The sequence below is a fragment of the Drosophila mojavensis genome, unplaced genomic scaffold (genome assembly GCF_018153725.1).
Source record: "Drosophila mojavensis isolate 15081-1352.22 unplaced genomic scaffold, ASM1815372v1 contig_136, whole genome shotgun sequence".
NCBI classification, from domain to species: Eukaryota; Metazoa; Arthropoda; class Insecta; order Diptera; family Drosophilidae; genus Drosophila; species Drosophila mojavensis.
Window position 1 is genome coordinate 8,630,697 of NW_025318667.1, and position 18,841 is coordinate 8,649,537.

The 18,841-nt window shown below is 39.6% G+C and overlaps 1 protein-coding gene across 1 annotated transcript; it reads right to left on the reverse strand.

Annotated features, from left to right (window-relative positions):
* Positions 1 to 17,458: 17,458 nt before the first annotated feature.
* LOC116804559 lies at positions 17,459 to 18,509 on the reverse strand. Its single transcript, XM_032732673.2, has 2 exons — positions 17,792 to 18,509; positions 17,459 to 17,739 (listed from the first exon to the last, which is right to left on the reverse strand). The coding sequence occupies exons 1-2, from the start codon at positions 18,414 to 18,416 to the stop codon at positions 17,615 to 17,617; spliced, it is 750 nt and encodes a 249-aa protein (XP_032588564.1). The 5' UTR covers positions 18,417 to 18,509; the 3' UTR covers positions 17,459 to 17,614.
* Between the last annotated feature and the right edge of the window lie 332 nt (positions 18,510 to 18,841).

An 18,841-nucleotide genomic window follows, 5' to 3' on the forward strand; every position in this document is an offset into this window, starting at 1 on the left:
AGCACTCGCGTGTCTATTTTCAATAAATATCTGCCAAGCGCCTACCTCAGCCAGTGCTCATTAAGTGGAACGAGTGCCCAATGCCAGCGCATTGCCAGCACGACTACACGCTACCCTGTAGTTGAAAGACTTTTCGTAATGCGCCCAACTGTAGATTGGAATAGTTGTGTTGTCTTTTGCCATAGTAGAATGACATGTAAATCTTATCTAAGGTAGCTGTAGAAAAAACTGCAGCTAATCGACTATGACACACCCTGTAAAAACTCTGAGTTTTAATTTAAATGATAGCTAAATGGAATGGAAATTAAATATGCTATACGAATTGTGTCTGGAAATCGAGCAAATTATATTTGAATAATATAAATAGATACTGATCTATCTCAAGATACCTCTCATTTTTTCTAGTGCATATATCCCAATATTATGTCAAATAATTTATAAGCGTTTACCTTCTTCATTCTAAGCATATTCCTTGCAATACTTTAATACTATATATACCCGTTATCAGCATATTGCTAGGGTATATATTTTAGAAACTAACAGCTCTGCGCTTGGGGATAGCTCATACTGTTGACTAAACAAATCAAGGTGCTTCAGTTGGAAATTTGCGCAACAGTCAAAACAATTATTTAAATCAAATACAAAGAACTTTTAGAGTGAAGCCAGATAAGGATCAAATAGGTGACTGAGGGCATAGATTGTTTGATTATTCAGAATCTGACTAGCAACTGATTAAGCGCCACTCAAAGTTTAGTTTCTCAATATACAAAGTCTCAAGGCAGATCCCTATAATAACCTATTCGAGCGACTAAAAAGCGAATTGAGAGCAATTCGAAAAGCTCATACATTATGGAATCATAATACACGACAAAAGCCAACTTGGGAAAAACAAGATGCATGACTAAGTCGTCCTCTTGCCGAAGGAAAGCAAAACAAACAGAAGACCCGAACCGGATTAGTTGAACCTAAGCTGAAAAATGAAATCGGATGTCAGGTCTATGCAGGGACTTTGGCAAACCTTTTCGCCACGAATCACAGCCGAATGGAATGTGTTGACGTCATGGAAATGGGAAGCAGTAAATGGAAAAATGCTGGCACTGGCAGAAGGGGGCAGCGGCAGACGTCGTACCACTTGGCCGGGCATCTCATTGGGCAGGGTTATGTATTTTGATGAGCCATCGCGCGGCAAGCGCGTCGCGACTTCCTCAAGGAGCCGGCAACGTTTTTAATGTTGCCCAACAATTTTTAAGTAGCGCAAACTGACACAAGGCGGCCGGCGGGGAGGGTAGCCGGCGAGGGGCAGCAGTAGACGTTCGGCATCAAGCGGGGCGCCACACGCTGTGGCAAAGCGCCAATGGGGAGCCGGCAGCCCGATTTTTGCAGGACTTGGGTCGTCGACGACGCCGACGCACGCTTAAGCATAAGTACTTCCGACTTTAAAAGGATGTCACATCCGGTTTTGCCTGTCGAGCGTGAAGCGTAGTCCGGCGACGCGATAAGAGCCCCCACCGACAGCCAACGGCAGCACGAAACTTGTGGCAAGTGCCGCAAACTGTGGCCGAGGTGCAGGTCGAGTTGAAGGGCTTGAAAGGCGCTGGCGAAACTTCTTTTGGCAAAGGCAATTGAATTGCTCGCACAGCTGCACAGTGTGACCCGAGGAGTGGCTCCAGTGTTGAGTAAGGCCCATAAAAATTCCACGGTTCAATCAACGAAAAACTATTGTTAACAAAATGCAGCTGATTAATTTAAGCTAATTTATTTTGCTAACAGTGTGACCAAACTTGATCGATTTCAGTGTTGAACAGCGCAACAAAAGCCCAGTTAGGTAAATACAATGGTTCATCTATTGGAGTTTCGGTATGGCAGTTAGTGAACTAGATCTTGTGTGGCTAGCCAATCAACTAAGCATATTAGCCTAGTCATATAGCAGACATAGTGTTGTGAAACACGAAAATGCTTGCTTGGTCAGACAACCGATTCAAGTCTCAATTGAAATCGATGAATGTCTAAGCCACATAGAATTGAAAAAGTAATTTGAAGCACTCAACTGTCGAGTGTCTGGTCACACTGGCGCTAACAATGTGACCAGTGTTGACAAATGTCAACTTGTTGGCTGACAGCTGGTAAATCAAAAAAAGCAAAAAACAAACCAAAAGGAAATCGTGACTAATGATGATGTTGAGCGAGCTGTGGCTAGGATGGGCATACGGAATATAGAATACAGTCGACGGAATGCGGAATACGGTATACGGTATGCGGTATACGGTGTATGGTATACGGAATATGGAATACAGATTGGGGCATACGGGATTTGGGGAACGAGCAACAATGGCTGACAGGGCAGACAATGCCTGATGCTGACATTTATGTAGACATAACAACTGCAAAATTGTTCTAAGCGGCGACAATGACAATAGAAAGAACCCTCCGGCGCTCCGCACTGCACTCGCTCCGTACCGTCTCGAACACCCGCTGAACGGGGCTTAGGCCATAAAAGCTGGCAGCATGAGAAGCGACCAAGATTGATGAAAAAGCGCCAGCAAAAACAATAAAATGTATCTGAGGCATAACACACACCGAAAAAAATACACACACACACACACACACACACAGAAAAAACACCAGCTATGTGTGTATCTTTGTAACTGTATCTGTATCTGTATCTGCAGCTCAAGGGAAAAAATGCGATTGCAATGGAGATAAAAAAGAAGTGCAAAAGAGGAGCAAAACAACAAAGGAGCTGGGAAGAGTGCAAGACTAGAAAATACCCTGTATATGAGCGGAAACATGGCTACACATAAGGCAAGTCTATATAAGATATATTCCAATAGGTTAACTTTTCATAAACGATATTTATCGATAGGCGTTTTTCCACTGCAAGAAATATCTACCTATAAATATAGAGTGAAGCTTTCCAGAGAGTCAATTAAGGCTAGATCGCTTTATATATTATGAGTTTAACAGACTAACTCTTCTCTTTTGGCTAGATCGACAGCCATATTACTTCCTTACAATCAAAAATGTCCGGTTAAGCTCTCTTCTCCATTTACAGGGTATGCAAAATATATGTATATATAAAGAAAAGCAAGAATCAGCCGGCAACAGAGCATGGCGAACGATGGCAGTGGAAATCGTCATTCGGAATGAGCATGGGCGTCGCCTAGATGGCCTGTTGGGCTATTGGGCTGTTTGGCTGCTCGACTGCTGGGCTGCTGGGCTGCTGGGCAGTTCGGGAGCGGATGCTGGGAGGATGCTGCTGAGATGGCTCCTGATTGTAGCTTAAACAATACATTTGACAAAAAGTGGAGTCAACTGCAACTGCAACAGTCACACATTGCACAAAGGCTGCATATCGAGCCAAGCCGAGAGTCGAGCACGAAGTGCCAGGAGCAGGGGGCAATGTCGCCGCATAATATGTGTTAAGCCAAAAGGATTTGCTATTCGAAACCGAGCGAAAAGATAAATAAACAAAAGCTGCTGCTTGACTCCTGCTTCCCACCGAGCCACCGCACGCCCAGCTGCCCCCTAGCGGAGGGGGGTGAGTGGTATGTCCGGCTGTGATCCCAAGGATGCGGCAGCCACAGCAACGCCACCATCACCAGTAGCAGCAGCAACAAAAAAGAAAATAGGGAACCAGAAAATTTTTAATAAGTGCCACAATGCAGAAGGACAAAAAAAAGAAAAAAAAGAGAAGAAGGAGCCAGGCAGTGAGGCAGTGAGGCAGCCAGGCGATGCGGCGGCACAGTCCTTGCAATAATGAATGCTCGGACACACATACAGAGGGAGAGACAGAGAGCATGTGTGTGTGTGTGGTTGTGCTGGGCATTAGACATGGCAGCCAGAGGCCAAACCCCAATCCCGAAGAACATTACGTCAGCCAAACGTTTGACTGACATGAAATGCGAGCACAAATTCAAATTGTTCCCAAAGCCTGTGCGAACAATTAAGCAAAGCAAAAACAGTGAATAGATCACGATTCAAATAAATGCATATGAGTATTTATATAAATCAAGCTTTTAACCACGGCTATAGATCAGCAATAAACTGGGTAAGCGGAGGGCTATGGCATGAGTGAGCTGCCTGTGAAACGTTTAAGGAGCAGAGAAAACTCCGAGAGCTGAGTTATTGTTATAGCAGTTTATATTTGGAATGAACTCACAATAGTATTCAGTCATATTCAGTTAGCTCTACCTACATATTCGTAAACAGTCAGTTGAATATTTAAGAATGAATACACAAAGAGGAATTTGTAAGCTTAGCAAGAATGAAAATCTAATTTTCTATTCTAATACAAAAAGTGGTATTTCTCTGAAGTAATCGATAATATATGTCGATATAGTATATCGATAATGTATATCGATAATGATCATGCATAGCTTAAGCTCACATGTTGCCAGTGAAAATCTTTACGAATGGAGTGAAAAGAAGATATCAGAGAATGTTAAGTTTCTGCTATTCAGCATAGACAGTGAAATGTCGATGAATAAAGCGCAAAGAGAGAAAGAGAGAGAGAGAGAGAGAGAGAGACATGTAAATTGAATAAGCCACTTCAAGGCTGTTGAGCAAATAAAAGCGCATTTTAAGCGTGGGGGGGGGCGAGCGAGCTCCTGGCGCGTCCTATGGTCCCACAAAAAAAAGTATCAGAGACCATAAAAAAAAAGAAAAATTATAAGAAAATATACATTTATAAAAAAAAAAAAAAAACGGAAACAGAATAGAAGAAATCGCGCAACGGCAAATGCAAAATCCAAATAACAATGAACGAGGAAATTTGGCGAGCAGCGACAGCGGCAGCTGCGGCAATGCCAAGCGGCGAATGGCAACGGAATTGCAAAATGAAAACAATTTGTGCACAATTTTAATAACTCTCATTCACATTCGCATTCCCATTCCCATTCCCAATCCCCGTCTCACTCCCATTCGCATTCTCGTTCCCATTCCCAATCGCAGGCCAAAGCGAAAGAAGAACAGCCAAAGCAAGTGCAAGAGAAAGGTAGCATAAGAGCGAGATGGAAGCAAACAGGAATCAAGTGCGAAGAGAGAGGCGAAAAGTTCCACTTAAGACAATTACAAAATGGAATGGAAGTGGGCGTGGATGCGACACGGGGAAACAGCAATCGAAGCTTATCGATAAATTCATTTCGGTGTGCAACTCTGCTCAAGATTTCGATGGTATTTATATTCTTTTACAGTCCGTCTATATTATTATTATTATTATTATATAGTAGAGTCCCGATAATTCGATATAGCAGGGGCATCAGATCGAAAAGATTTATACAGAAATTCAAATCGAGAATTATTGCGAACGAATTTTTTCGATTTATCGCGATTTTCGATTTAGCGGGATACGAATTATCGAGACTCAACTGTATATTATAGTATAGCTCTGTGGCATTCCACTTTTTATACTCATTCACGAAAGTGAAATGGGCATATTGGTTTTGTGCAATGCCCGTCTTGCTGACCGTCCGTCTATCTGTCTGTATATTGTCGAATTCTTTCTCGATCCGCCCACTAGGGCGTTGCAAGTCGGAAAATGCATTTCGGTATCTCAGAAATCATGGCAGCTGAGCTGCTAGAGAGTTGATATTTGGATTGTATATTCACATTGACCACACAAGTTGAAAAATATATATATTTCCTACATTTATAAACTCAATATTAAGTGACTAAAATACTGTTGATATCCTCTTTTAATTTGCTTAAAAAGAATATATATACATATACCAAATGGAGGCGTGGCACATCGGAAAATGAATCTGCCAGCGTTTGGCTCGTGAATGAGTATTCTGCAAGCGGTAATGCCCGACTGCAGCGAACACAATTTAAATATAATGGGAATCAGAAACTGAAGAATTCATAGATCTACAGTAGAATCCGGTTATAACGATACTCAAGCGACCGACGTTATACCCGGAAGGTGCTATAACCGTATAAGTTTGCTCATAAAAGTTTGTCTGGGGATCAGAATTTCCGTCGCTATAACTGTACAGATGCTATAAGCGGAGACGCTATAGTCGGATTCTACTGCATTTTATAAATACTTATACAATTATATTATACAATACGAATGTAAATGGTCAATCGCAAAATATTATATATATTTTTTCCAAATATTTTATATTGATACATCTCAACTACTTTTTCTATAGGGTATTCAAGCGGCGAGGGAGTGCTGCACAATTTTCTCGCTATTTGTTTTTTTCATTCAACGTGTTTGCTGTTAATGTAAACAATTAATATTTTTTAAAAATTAATAACATATGAAATGCCCTGTAATAATATTGTGATTAATGCATGACACAACCAATACACACGCACACACACCGACACACATGCGCACATACACGCAGCCATCCATCCATATGCTGATTGCATTTATTTCCCGAGGTCCTTGGTAATTTTGCAAATTTATACAATTTAATTGGACACGAGAGCCGCAGCAGCAGCATTGATAGAGTCGATCTGTTATTGACCATCAAGTTAACTTTTTGTGGTCAATCACACTCCGTGTGCATGTGTGTGTGAGTGCGCGGGTGCTGGTTGGTGCTTCAAATGTGGGCGGGGCCAGCAAAGTGGCAACAATATTCGCAATAATTGTGCGGCTCTAATGATGCGCGCTCGCAATTCGCTTTAAATTTAATTAATGTGCAATTTTCGCTTTTAGCTCACACTGCTCACCTGGCCACCCCATCGGCCATCAACAGCCTCTCTCTCTCTCTCTCTCTCTCTCTCTCTGCCTCTCCTCCTCTCAGGTGCTCAGCTCGTGTCGGGTTTGTTGTTTTCGAAATTGATGAATTACGTTTAATTAGCTGCGCGTAATTGTACCACACGCTGATGTAGCTCCCGTTTTGGCTAGCCACTGTGCCACGCCCACCTGCCCACCTCAACTACCGACCAACCACCGACCTACAGAAAAGGTCCTCTGGCTGTGGTCGAGCCGATAAGCAGCGTCAGAAATTGTCCATTTATGTCTGCATTATGTTCAGCTGCAGGTGTTTATAATTTCCCTCATCCCATCTCTCTCTCTCTCCCTCTCTCTCTGTCATATTGCCATCTCTTTTCGCGGTGATGGATCATCTGGATAATGACTATTGGCAATTATCTGAATGAGTACTCGGACTTGCATAGCAACTCAATTCTCTTTACGGCTATTGCCTAGCGCGTGAGAGTCTGCCTAAAGCTAGATACCCTGTAAAATGTGGAGAGGTCAGCATGCCGAGTGTGCTTTAGACAAGTGAAAGATCAATGTAAGCTACAATTAAGACAAAATTAGACTATATACTGCATACCTAGAATACTTACGTTTCGTTATACCCTGTAAATTACTTCAGCTAAAGGGTATTTTACACTAGCTTAACTATGTATGTTTTCTCATAGCAATTAGTTTGCTTATGTTTGGTTAAATGAAGCATTTTACTTATATTAAAGCTACGTAATACCCTGTAAATTGTTTAAGGTGAGTCTGATAGGCGGCCCTTGAATATTTTCCACATTTAAATTTGCTTTTCAGAATAAAAATGATACAAGCTATATACCCTGTAATTAATTTCGATCATAAAGTGACGTCTTGCATACCCTGTAAATAATAAGAAATAGTTTTCAATTTACTATAATAGCCGAGTCTATTTATAAAGCAGCAATATTAATTACGTATAATGCACTTTAATTATTATAATAAACCTTTTAAATTAGCTAACATACCCTGTAAATCGAGCTCATTTAAACAGCCTTCATAGGCATAAACTGGCATTTGCAACGCTCCAAGGCAAAATTAAATGCTCGAGTCCTTCAGCCAGAGTCGACGCAACGCATTTCAGAGGGTTGGCCAGTGGCTGGGTGGGTGTAGGGCGTGGCAGGCGAAAAGGGCGCGTGGGAGTGCTTTGTAGCGAATGAAACATTCATTTGAAATCATTTAATAAATTCGCACTAAATTTCAATTCCATTTTCATTAAATGCCACATAAATTATACGCATCGAGGGCCACTGAGGTGTAGCCGCTCGCTGCCAGTGTTGCACAGCGGGGGTGCAGCCTGTGTGTGTGTGTGTGTGTGTGAGTGTGCGTGTGGATGGGCTGGCGCTGGCTGGGCAGGGGGTGGCTTAGAGGCACGTCTGCTGGTTGAACCAAATCGCGTGTTACCATATTTCGTATTCATTTTAAATGGTTGCGCGCCATTTGCGCATAAAATGCTTTTAATTTTTCGTACATTTGTCGTTGCAGGCCAGAAACCCCCTTCCCCTTGCTCTGCCTCACTCTCCCGTTCTCTCAGTCGCTTCTCCACTGCCAGTGGGGCACATTCTCAGTTCGACCTCAATAAAATTTAAACAGCAGCCAAAGGCGGGCGCAAGTGGGAGACAGAGAGCGCAACAGATCGAGTGAGAGAGAGAGAGCGACAGAGAGGAGAGCAAAGGAGACAGTGAAAGCGCGCGAAAGGGAAGGGAAGGAATCACGCGACAAGGCTATGCAGATAACCAAATGAGTAGCAGGAGTCGAATGAGCTGCAGAATGCGAAGGCCAAGGGTCTTCCCTGTGCTCAGATACCCTGCGATAATTGGCTAGCCACACATTGATGGCAATAAGAGATGTTTTTTTTTTTTAAATTTTTTTTTTGAACCAATAAGTAAATTGATAACATTTTTAATTTGAGTTCCAATGAAATTGATTTTTATATATAAATTTGATTTTCTATAGGTTTTGTATACATCAGGAAAAGCTTCTGAATAGCATCACGGAAGAAATATTTTCAGCACACATAGCTTAGCAGCCAGTAAAACGTTTACGAAGGCGTCTGTGACAGCTTTGAAATTACACAGAAAATTAAAAAAAATAAATATATTGAATTGAATTTTGGGTTAATTGATAATTTGGATCAGAAATCTATATATTTTGTTTAATAATATTTATAAAATATTTTGATACCCTGATCCCATTAAACCGGTCATATTTTGTATGATGTCGAAAATAAGTACTTTAAAATTTATGATTTTACAACACATTTAATTTAATTAATAAATATGGAAATATATATAGCAAGCAGAAGGGTGACTTCATGAAGCATACCTATTCATGATCAGGGCGAAGATCTTTCCCGATTTAGTCATATCTGTCTGTCCGTCCGTTCGTCAACATAAACGCAGCTATAAAGTAAACTACAAATGATAGAGTTTGGAAATTTGACGTGTGGAATGAGTGGAATATCAATACTTTGCTGAATTAAGGGTATCTCCCAGTCGAGCAGTCTTGACTAGAGCTCTGATAGGTATTTTAATTTGTCTTACATTTTATATTAATTTTGTTTTTAAATATTATTAATTAATTATATTAATTAAACAAAATTAAAATGAGTTTTATTAAGATTCATATACTTATTCATATATATTTAAGATCCACATAAATATTACTAAAACCGTTTACTTTTCTTTTCCTCAATCTTTACTACGTCATTTGTGGAGTTCGCTTTGACTGATAGAATTACAGCTGATCAGCTTTTGCAAATTCTTTCATTGTTAATACAAATAAATTTAGTTTAAGCTAGGTTTAAGTTAAAAAAAAAATTAAAAAAAAAATAAAAAAAAAACACCATTTTTTTTTTCTTTTTTTTAAATTTTGGTTTATTAAGTGTAGAAACTGTACAATCACATATAGTACTTTAACAACACATATATATACATAAAATTAGAGCCAAACCTCACTCAATTTGTGAGGACTGAGTAAAAAAAAAAAAAAACACCATTAACATCAAAATTCTTGCTCTACTACATTTATGTAGCATAATTCTAGTGAAACTTTTCGCGCTGACCTCGTTCATAACATTTATATTTATGTTATAGGCCAAAGTTTTCATATCTCTTGCCATTCTCATGAGCTCATCAGAGTATTTAAAGTTCTAATTGCCAATAACAAATAATATGTAATATTGCAGCTGTCCTTTAACGGTATATATACATACATACACATGCATAGTCTCTCTCTCGCAGATGCACAAAAAATAAAAGGGGGAAAAAAGCGAAAAAGTTCATTTCCTTTTGGGCGTGTTATCATCGGCACTTCCGCTGTGGCCGCTGTAGGACGACATTGAAAATGGACTCTGTGTATGAGTGTGGGTGTGTGCGCGTGTGTGTGTGTGCTCGTCTGCTGGAGCTGGCAAATAGCAAGTCAAGTTAAGCAAATGCTTAAAGTCAGCTGGAAATGAAATTAATCGAAATGAAATAAAACAAATTGAAGGCAAACTCTCAACTCTTAAAGTTGCAAAGTTTGGCTCGAACTGTTGACCTTGTCATGGGGTTTGCTCTACACAGCTACGAATTTTTCGTATTGCTCTGCGACGCAGCCGAGTCAAAAAACGTTACCCCAACTCAAATTGGGCCACCATCACTCTTGGCACGCCCGAATGCAAATACAATTTTCTATGTGGCAGCCAATCGACTAGAAAACCTTTGCCCAAGAAGCAAAGTGGTGGGAGGGGGGAGGCTATGAAGGGCGGTTAGGTGGACAATGATGAGGTGGAAGTGAGGGGGGTATTGGGTGTTGGCATGGCTAAACTTTTCACTTAATCGCTTTTGCGCTGCGCTCTCAAAGAAAACAAACACAGCTAATTTGAGTTTATCTCCTTGCCAAAAGTTTTTCCTGCCTGCTTTGGCCAAAAAGTGCGCAAAGTGCAAAAACTGAAAGAAAATTTTTCCGCAAAATGGGTTCGACTGGAGAGAGGTGAGGGGGGGCTGGCTGGCTGGTTGGCTGGCTGGCAGACGTTGATCATGTATTCAGCATTCAACTAGTGTTTTCACTCTCCATTCGAGTATTATCAAGTGTCATGCATAAATTACGAGCTGAAACAAAATGCAAATGAACATTTTCTGGGCTTTGGCTTTGGCATTGGCTTTTCTATTTCTTTTATTTATGGGGGGTCTATGGCGGGGCTAAGGCGCTGAGAGGTGGCTCTAACAGGTCAACATGTTTGCATAAACTTGCTCTCGAAACGAGTGTGATACGGTCTACTTAAGAGCAAAGCTTATAAGATACTTAGCTAGAAGCGAATCTGATTCGAAAGTCAGCTTAGCTAAAATACAATGAATTAGCGCCATCTGTGGATGAGTAGCTGCAGGCTGAGTAGAGGCGAGGCACAACTCGGGTTATTGCTGGGAGAAATACTTTCTATATATTCATATATAAGTATAGCTTACTTGGCGAGCAGTCTGTGGCTCTGCCAAAAAGGCGTGGCAGTCTGGCAGCTAGTTAGAGCTCATAGTAGAGCTCAACCTTGAGGACTGGCTGACAGGCAGTCTATGAAACAGGAGACTTTTGGCAAGCTGAAATGCCGTCAGAGTGACGAATTATTCCAGATTATGGAGAAAATCGAAAATTATCCCAAATAATGGCAAAAATCTTCGCCTCTTTATATAAACTTTTACGGAAGCATTGGAGTACTAGGGAATAAGTTCAGTGAAATTAAAGATTGCTCAGCCTAGAATTTGCAAACTTCGAAGGGAACTAGCTGAATGGGAAGTACTCTAGAATAAGAATAATAGATATATAAATAATGGATAGAAAGACTACAATTAAAAATGTGGCAGTTAGTTAAGGTTTATAACTGACTCTTAATAATAATAATATGCCATAATAAATCTGAATTATAAAAAAAAAAAAAAAAAAATCATTCCTACAGCAAATAGATCTACATTATTCGAAAGCAATGCCTTTTTTAGATAGATCAAATCAGTCATTCAATCAATCAGTCTCTTGATCATCCAAAAGCTTATGCAATGTCATATACTTTCACATTGAAGCCTTCAATTCTTTATAACGCTTCACTCTCGCATATAACATGGAAAATTCTTAATATGTGGGATGCGAGAATGTGACTCTGTTTCTAAATGCATTGCTAAATCAACTTTGTTGCAACGTTTTTAAGCCGCATTTCGAGCGAGTGCTTGGCAGCAAAAACAGCATCAGCAGGAGCAGCAGGAGCAGGGGAAGCAGGAGAAGCAGGAGAAGCAGCGGCAGCTGTCGACCTTTGGCGCTTTGCCGCATTTCCGCACCTATGCAGCAATGCACAACAATAAATACAGCAATACAGAATACACACACACACTCACACACACACATACACTCACATATATCTGTTAAGCGGCTGCCCGGCGTTTTGCTCTTGCCTTTCGCCTTTGCCCTTGCTTTGGCAAATGTTTTGTGAATTTTGTAGCCGCGTTTTTGAAATGCATTTGCGACATTTGACAGCTCCGACTGACCATTTATTTGAATGTGTGCGTGTGTGTGTGTGTGTGTGTGTGCATTCCAGTGTTGCATGTTGATTTTTGGGCGAAGCTGCCTGCTATTCATTCACGTGGCGCCCCATCAAACTTCTCCTCGGCTGCTGCAGAGTCGTAAATAAATTTGCATTTTTGTCAATTTTGATGGCGTCTACACACACACACGCACACATGCACACACTCACACGCACAGCGAAAGTATGCAAAGTTTATTCATTTACATATGTGCGTGCATGTTTTTATGTTTGCACAATCGGAACATTGGCGCTGCGACAGTAAATTTGTCAGGGATCTAATGCAAATCTCGTATGCAACCCTGTGGAGGGGATTAGTGCTCGAGAAAACAAATGAAAACCAAGAATTATTGATGGGGGCTTTCGAGGCAAGAGCCAAACAAACACAAAAAGCCAAATGCGATAGCTATTTGCAATAGCTTAACTTTTCTGAGAGATTCAGAGAGAAAGAACGGCAGAGAGAGAGAGAGAGAGTGATAGAAGGAGAGAGGTAGAAAGAAAGAGCGAGAGAGAAAGGGATAGAGAGTGAAAGAGAGAAAGAGAGAGATGAAGAGCCAAAGGTGGATACCTTAGAGGAGAAAACCAACCCAGATAAGACAAGATAAATCGGTGAAGGACTGAGATGCAAATAATAGAAGAAGAGAGTGATTAAAAGGAACGAGAGGCGAAGAAGATAAAGAATATGAGACTCAGAGATCATATATACGACAGAAAAGTAGAGATAGAAAACGAGAGATTATGTTGAGAGAGATAAAGGAGGAAAAGAGAAAGAAAAGTAAGAGGAGAGATAAAAGAGATGATATGTAGAGAGTCGAAGAAACCCAAATAAACAAAAGAGAGATTGCGAAGGAAACGAGAAGGAGGGAGAGGTACCGAAAAATCTAGAGAGTGACACAGAATGAAGAGAGCGAGAAAGCTGAGAGAGGAAAACAGACGACAACAGGAATAAAAGGGATAGAGAGAACGGGAGAAAAAAAAAAAAAAAAAAACTTCACTCGATTTGACAACTAAAATTAAAGATCTAAAAGAAAAAACGAGAAGAATTCAGGGAAGAGGCAAGCAGAAAACAAAACTTGTTGAATAAAGAAAAATTGTAAGAGAAAGAGAGAGAGAGACAGATAGAGAGATAGGCAGAAAGAGAAAGAGAGAGAGAGAGAGAGGGAGTGAGAAAGAGAGGGAGTGACCGAGACAAAGAGTAGAGAGGAGTTGGATCGCTTTCCCTCTCCCTCTCAAACAGAAAACAAAAGTTTTGTCCCCTGTGGAGGCATCGCATCGCAGCGCATCGCATCGTTCGCGGTGCTGTCAACTGCGCCTGTTCCATATGCTGCATTCCATGTACCTACCTCTCATTGCACCGAAGCGCCTCCTCTCACTCACTACTCCACTCTCACTCCCTCTCTCTCTCTCTCTCTCTCTTTCGCTCTGCCTGCTGCTTGCAGTGCCATCGATGCGGTTATCGGCAGTTGCGCCTCTGTTGAAATGTGGAATCAACTGCAAACGGGAAACAGAGGCTGTTGGGCTTTTGGGGCGAGGAGTGTGTGGCATGTGGAGAGGGGCACTGGCTGGGGATCTAGGTGCTGTCTGTAAATGTTGACGTTGCTGTTGTTGTTGTTGTTGTTGTTGGTGTTGCTGTTGTTGTTGCAATAGTTCCAAAGTGCTGACTGCGTTTTCGGTCATCATTTTCGTTGACATTTTTGCGGCTGTGAATTTTGCATTGTTATTGTTGCTGTTGCTGTTAGCCCTAAACACTATTATCGCTGCGGTTGGTGTGTGTGTGTGTGTTTGTATATGTGCGTGTGCGTGTGTGTTGGTATGTGTGTACTGTGTATTCATGTGGTCATCTTTCTCTTTATTGTTGCTACCAAAAATTAATTTGCATAATGATACACACACACACACACACACACACACACACACACACACATTCATATAAAAAAGTTCAAATACACACACACACACCCATCACACACACACCCATCATTCAACATTTGCAAAGCATTCACGGGGGCCGCGGGGGAGCGCATTGTTGGCATATGTGTGCGATTGCCGACGAGCAGCAACAATTGCACAGCAATTGCATTTGTAATCAAATTTGCCCCACAGAAATTAAAGTAAATACAAAAAAGTAAATAAACAAAATAAAACATTAAACAATTGGAAAATGATTAAATTAATTAATGATCAACTGCATTCGATATTGTTTTAATTGAAACTACAAAAATTATTCAAATGTTTTAATTAATATAGCAACAGTTGATGATGATGATGATGATGATGATAATGACGAAGCATAGACGGAAAAGCTTTCGACAAGCCGTGAATAAAATTTGCATTTAAATGTAGAAAATGATCTACCATGCAATTCCCAAATGATTATAGCTAAGCTAAAGTAGCTGAAGATCTGATCTGCAGATGATAGAGACAAATTGGTCTTGGACGATTTTTATATATAATAATAATAATAATTCTGATCATATTATAAATAAATTTTGATAAATAAATAAAAATAAATTTACTTAATAATTACTTATTTATTAGACAATAAATTGAAGACTAACTAAGAATTAAGTTCTGGCTTGATTTTCGGGATTTATATGATTCTTTGTATTATATGGAACATATTGAATTTAAGGATAGACCTTTTCGCGTAGATATTTCTATTTTACATTAATCAACAAGGCCTGTTAAACTGATCAAGTTAACTCAACATATAAAAAAGTTGAAATGTGAAGCTCAGATATTTAAACTTAACTTTATAATCATTATAAATATATTAAATACATCAGTCGCTATAGATCTTCTACCCCTTAAATTATTCCCATATAGAGTTAATTATATTAAATCTTCCATTCTCTTCACTTTCTTCCAGATCTTCTGGCCTTTGAGCTATTTTAAATCTTCCATTCTTTTCTCTTTTGTCTTCTTAATTCCTCTCTAATTTTTGTCTTCTCCACTGCTCTTCATTTCATATTATATTCGTGACGCGGCATATGTCTATCAGAAGTTCAAAATCTAAGACACTGAAAATCTGATTTTGTTTTTAATCAAGAACATAATGAAGTAACCTCATCTATTTTTGTGGCTCTACTTTTTTATACTTAACATAATTTTCTTAAATAATCTTTAATAACTCCAAAATACTTGAAGTTTCTTGCATCTTTATTGATTTTTGTGGGATTTGCATGGCTCTTCCAGTTTTGTTTTTGCGCTGATTTTACTCCATTTCGATATTTTTTTTTTTTTTTTTTTTTTTTTTGGGTAATTTTTATTTCTGTTAGACCAACAAATTTTATGATAGTTGCAACACAATTTGCCAAGTTATTTCAATTAAAATGGGGCCACAGCCGACACAGAGAGGGGCGTTAACCAGCAGAAGTGGAGCCGGTGCGGGTAGCTGCTGCTGGGCGTGGCAGCTGAACAAGTGCAGTACAATTTTCATAAAATTTTTCATAAGTTTTCGTTCCGGTTGCGCTTGAGAATGTTGTAAATATTTTTGCAGCATGGCTCTCTATGTGGTCATTGTAGTTGCACAATATTCCAGCAAACACACATACTAACACATATATATATATACAAGTATATATATATATATCATATGGCAAGAGAATTTCTTGCTGCCATTTTCGTTGCCTCGCTCGCATTTTGCTTTGGCATAAGCATAATTATTTGTAATGCGGTCTGCAAATATTTTCCAGAAAACAGAGGAATCCCAACAATAGATCTAGTGCTCAACTAACCCTAACCCTAAACCGAACCCATATATGCCACCATCCAAGGCGAGGCAACCCTCGACTTGGCAATTCCACAAGAATCTGTTTGGTTGCAAATATTCTTAGTTTTTCTCTAGGTTATTTAGCTTGAAATTGATTTCAATTTAAATATTTTGCTAAAGGCCATGAAATTTAAGACGATTTCTATGAATTAATGAAATCACATTGAAACTGAATCCGCTAATTTCTCACTTATATATAAAATGATTATAGCTCCTGAAATACGTGTGAGCACAAAACTGAAGAAGAAACATTTGGTTGAGTCTAATACGAATTTTGTGATTTATAATCGATTCGGGATGTGTTTATTCTAAAAAAATAATTGTGTATTTTAATTATACAGAATTATTATGGAAAAATCTTAAAAAGCTTGCATATAAATACATGCATATTGTAGACATGGTGTATAGAAATATTTCAGCGCGCCTTAAATTATGCAACAAAATTTATGTTACTGGAATGAAAAAAGAATTTGCATATTAGTAGAGCTAATTTACAGACATGTATATATTTAAATATATATATACCACAAATATAGACCACAATTTTATTTTATTTTATTTTTTTTTCTATTTTTTTTTTTGTTATTTATTTATTTTAAAAATATATATATTTGGTATATATAAAAATATTAAAGCTTAACAATAGTTCTGCTTATTTTAATTGTAGTTTAATTTTCGGTAGCAACTGTCTTAAATTTATATAAAAACAAAATGAATTAATGTTATAAAAAAAAAAAAAAAAAAAAAAAAAAAAAAAAAAATCATTCAAATCCTATTCAATTTTGTATAAACTCAGTATCTAGAATAAAAGTATAATTTAAATACATATTTGAAAAATAAAATTTATTGAAAATATATAAAACAGTCTTTATTTATTTATTAAACAAATTTATATTTGTCATATATCAAAAAATATCAAACCTTAACAATAGTTCTGCTTAATTTAGTTTTAGTTTAATTTTCGGTAGAAACTGTCTTACATTTATACAAAAACAAATGAGTGAATGTTATAAAATAATAATTAAAAATTATTTTTAAAAAAATCATTAAAATTCTATTGAGTTTTGTATAAACTCAGTATCTAGAATACAAATATAATTTAAATACATATTTAAAAACTAAATTTATTGAAAATATATAAAACAGTATAAAATTTCAAAGTCTTAAAATTCTCTAAGAAAAAATTAAAAACAAAAACAAAAATAAAAATGAAAAATGGAAAACATTTGTCTATAAATTCTAGTGATTAGAGCAAATATTATTAAAGTTATTTAAAGCTCAAGAATAATTTAAAAATAAATTAAATATTTAAAAATTACAGAAGTTAGAAAAACAGACATTAATTAAAATTACACAAAATTAAAAACAAATATTTTTTTTTTTTGTAATTTTAGCAGTTAGTGGAATGTAGTAAAACTACCGTTAAATATCATAAGATTTTAGGCTAAGCCTGAAGCTGCTTTCACATTTCATTATAATTATATAGTTTCTATTTTGATTTTATTTTTGTTTGTGTTTTTCATCAGTTTTGATATCATCAGTTTGTGTTTCTTGTTCATCATCATCACTTCTTCTTCTTGATGCAGCGCTCACGATATTCGTCTAGGGAAATTTTCTTCTTGGGGCAATTGGGAGTCGTCAGCTCGTGCGGCTGACTCGCTTTGGCAGTGGCAACGGCAGCAGCTGTAACTGTGGCGACAGTGAGTGGAATGGGCTGCACTGACTGATTGGGTTTACTCACCTGGCGGCGTCGTGGGCAGATAGCGTCTGTAGCACTCCATGGGCTCCACCAGGTACTTGATCTGTTGCGTGGTGCGCGGTGGTGTGGCAGTGGCGGTGCTGGAAGCGGCAAGGGCGGGCAATTCGCTCTCGATGAAGTACTCCTGCTTGAGCGTGAGCTCAACATCGCACAGCTTCTGCTGCACCCGCAGATTGGCGTTGACCAGGGCCTGATGCTTCTGCTCGACGATGCACTTGGTGGGCAGCTCGAAGTGGCAGCTCTGCCAAATGTAACGCCATTCGAGCAGCTCGCACCGCTCGTAGTACGTGTTGGCCAGCTGCGACAGCGGATAGACGCGTGGATTGCTGTCAGTGCGCAAGACCAACGTGAGCTCGCTGCTCGGCTGCCACTTGACGACGCTCTGGATCTGTGCCACACGATGGCCGTGCTCCAAGCGAACGCGCACGAAGCAGCCCCTGACCAGCCACTGGAAGTCCGGCAGCTCCGACAGCAGCTGCAGAGTGCGCCGCGGGAGGAACAGTTTGCGCAGATTGCTCGGATCGTCCAGGAAGCTGTTGAAGCCGCCATTCTCGGCCAGCTGAGGCGGTCCTGTCCATCCAGCATGCACCATTGCCAGCGGTGGCATCGATAGTTTCGACTGTGGGAGCTGTAGATGCTCGGAGTGCTGCTTATGCTCCTGCTGGTGATGTTGGTGATGCTGTTGCTCTTGATGCTGTTGTTGCTGTTGCTGTTGCTGCAGTAGCTGGTGCTGCAGTTGCTGTTGCTGCAATTGCTGTTGCTGCAGTTGCTTCTGCTGCTGATGTTGTAGCTGCAGTTGCTGTTGTTGTAGCTGCAATTGCTCCTGCTGCTCCTGCTCCTGCTGCAGTTTCTGCTGTATCTGCAGCTGCAGCTGCTGCTCCTGCTCCCGCTGCAGTTTCAGCTGCTGCTCCTGCTCCCGCTGCAGTTTCAGCTGTTGCTCCTGCTCCCGCTGCAGTTTCAGCTGTTGCTCCTGTTCCCGCTGCAGTTTCAGCTGCTGCTCCTGCTCCCGCTGCAGCTTCAGCTGCTGCTCCT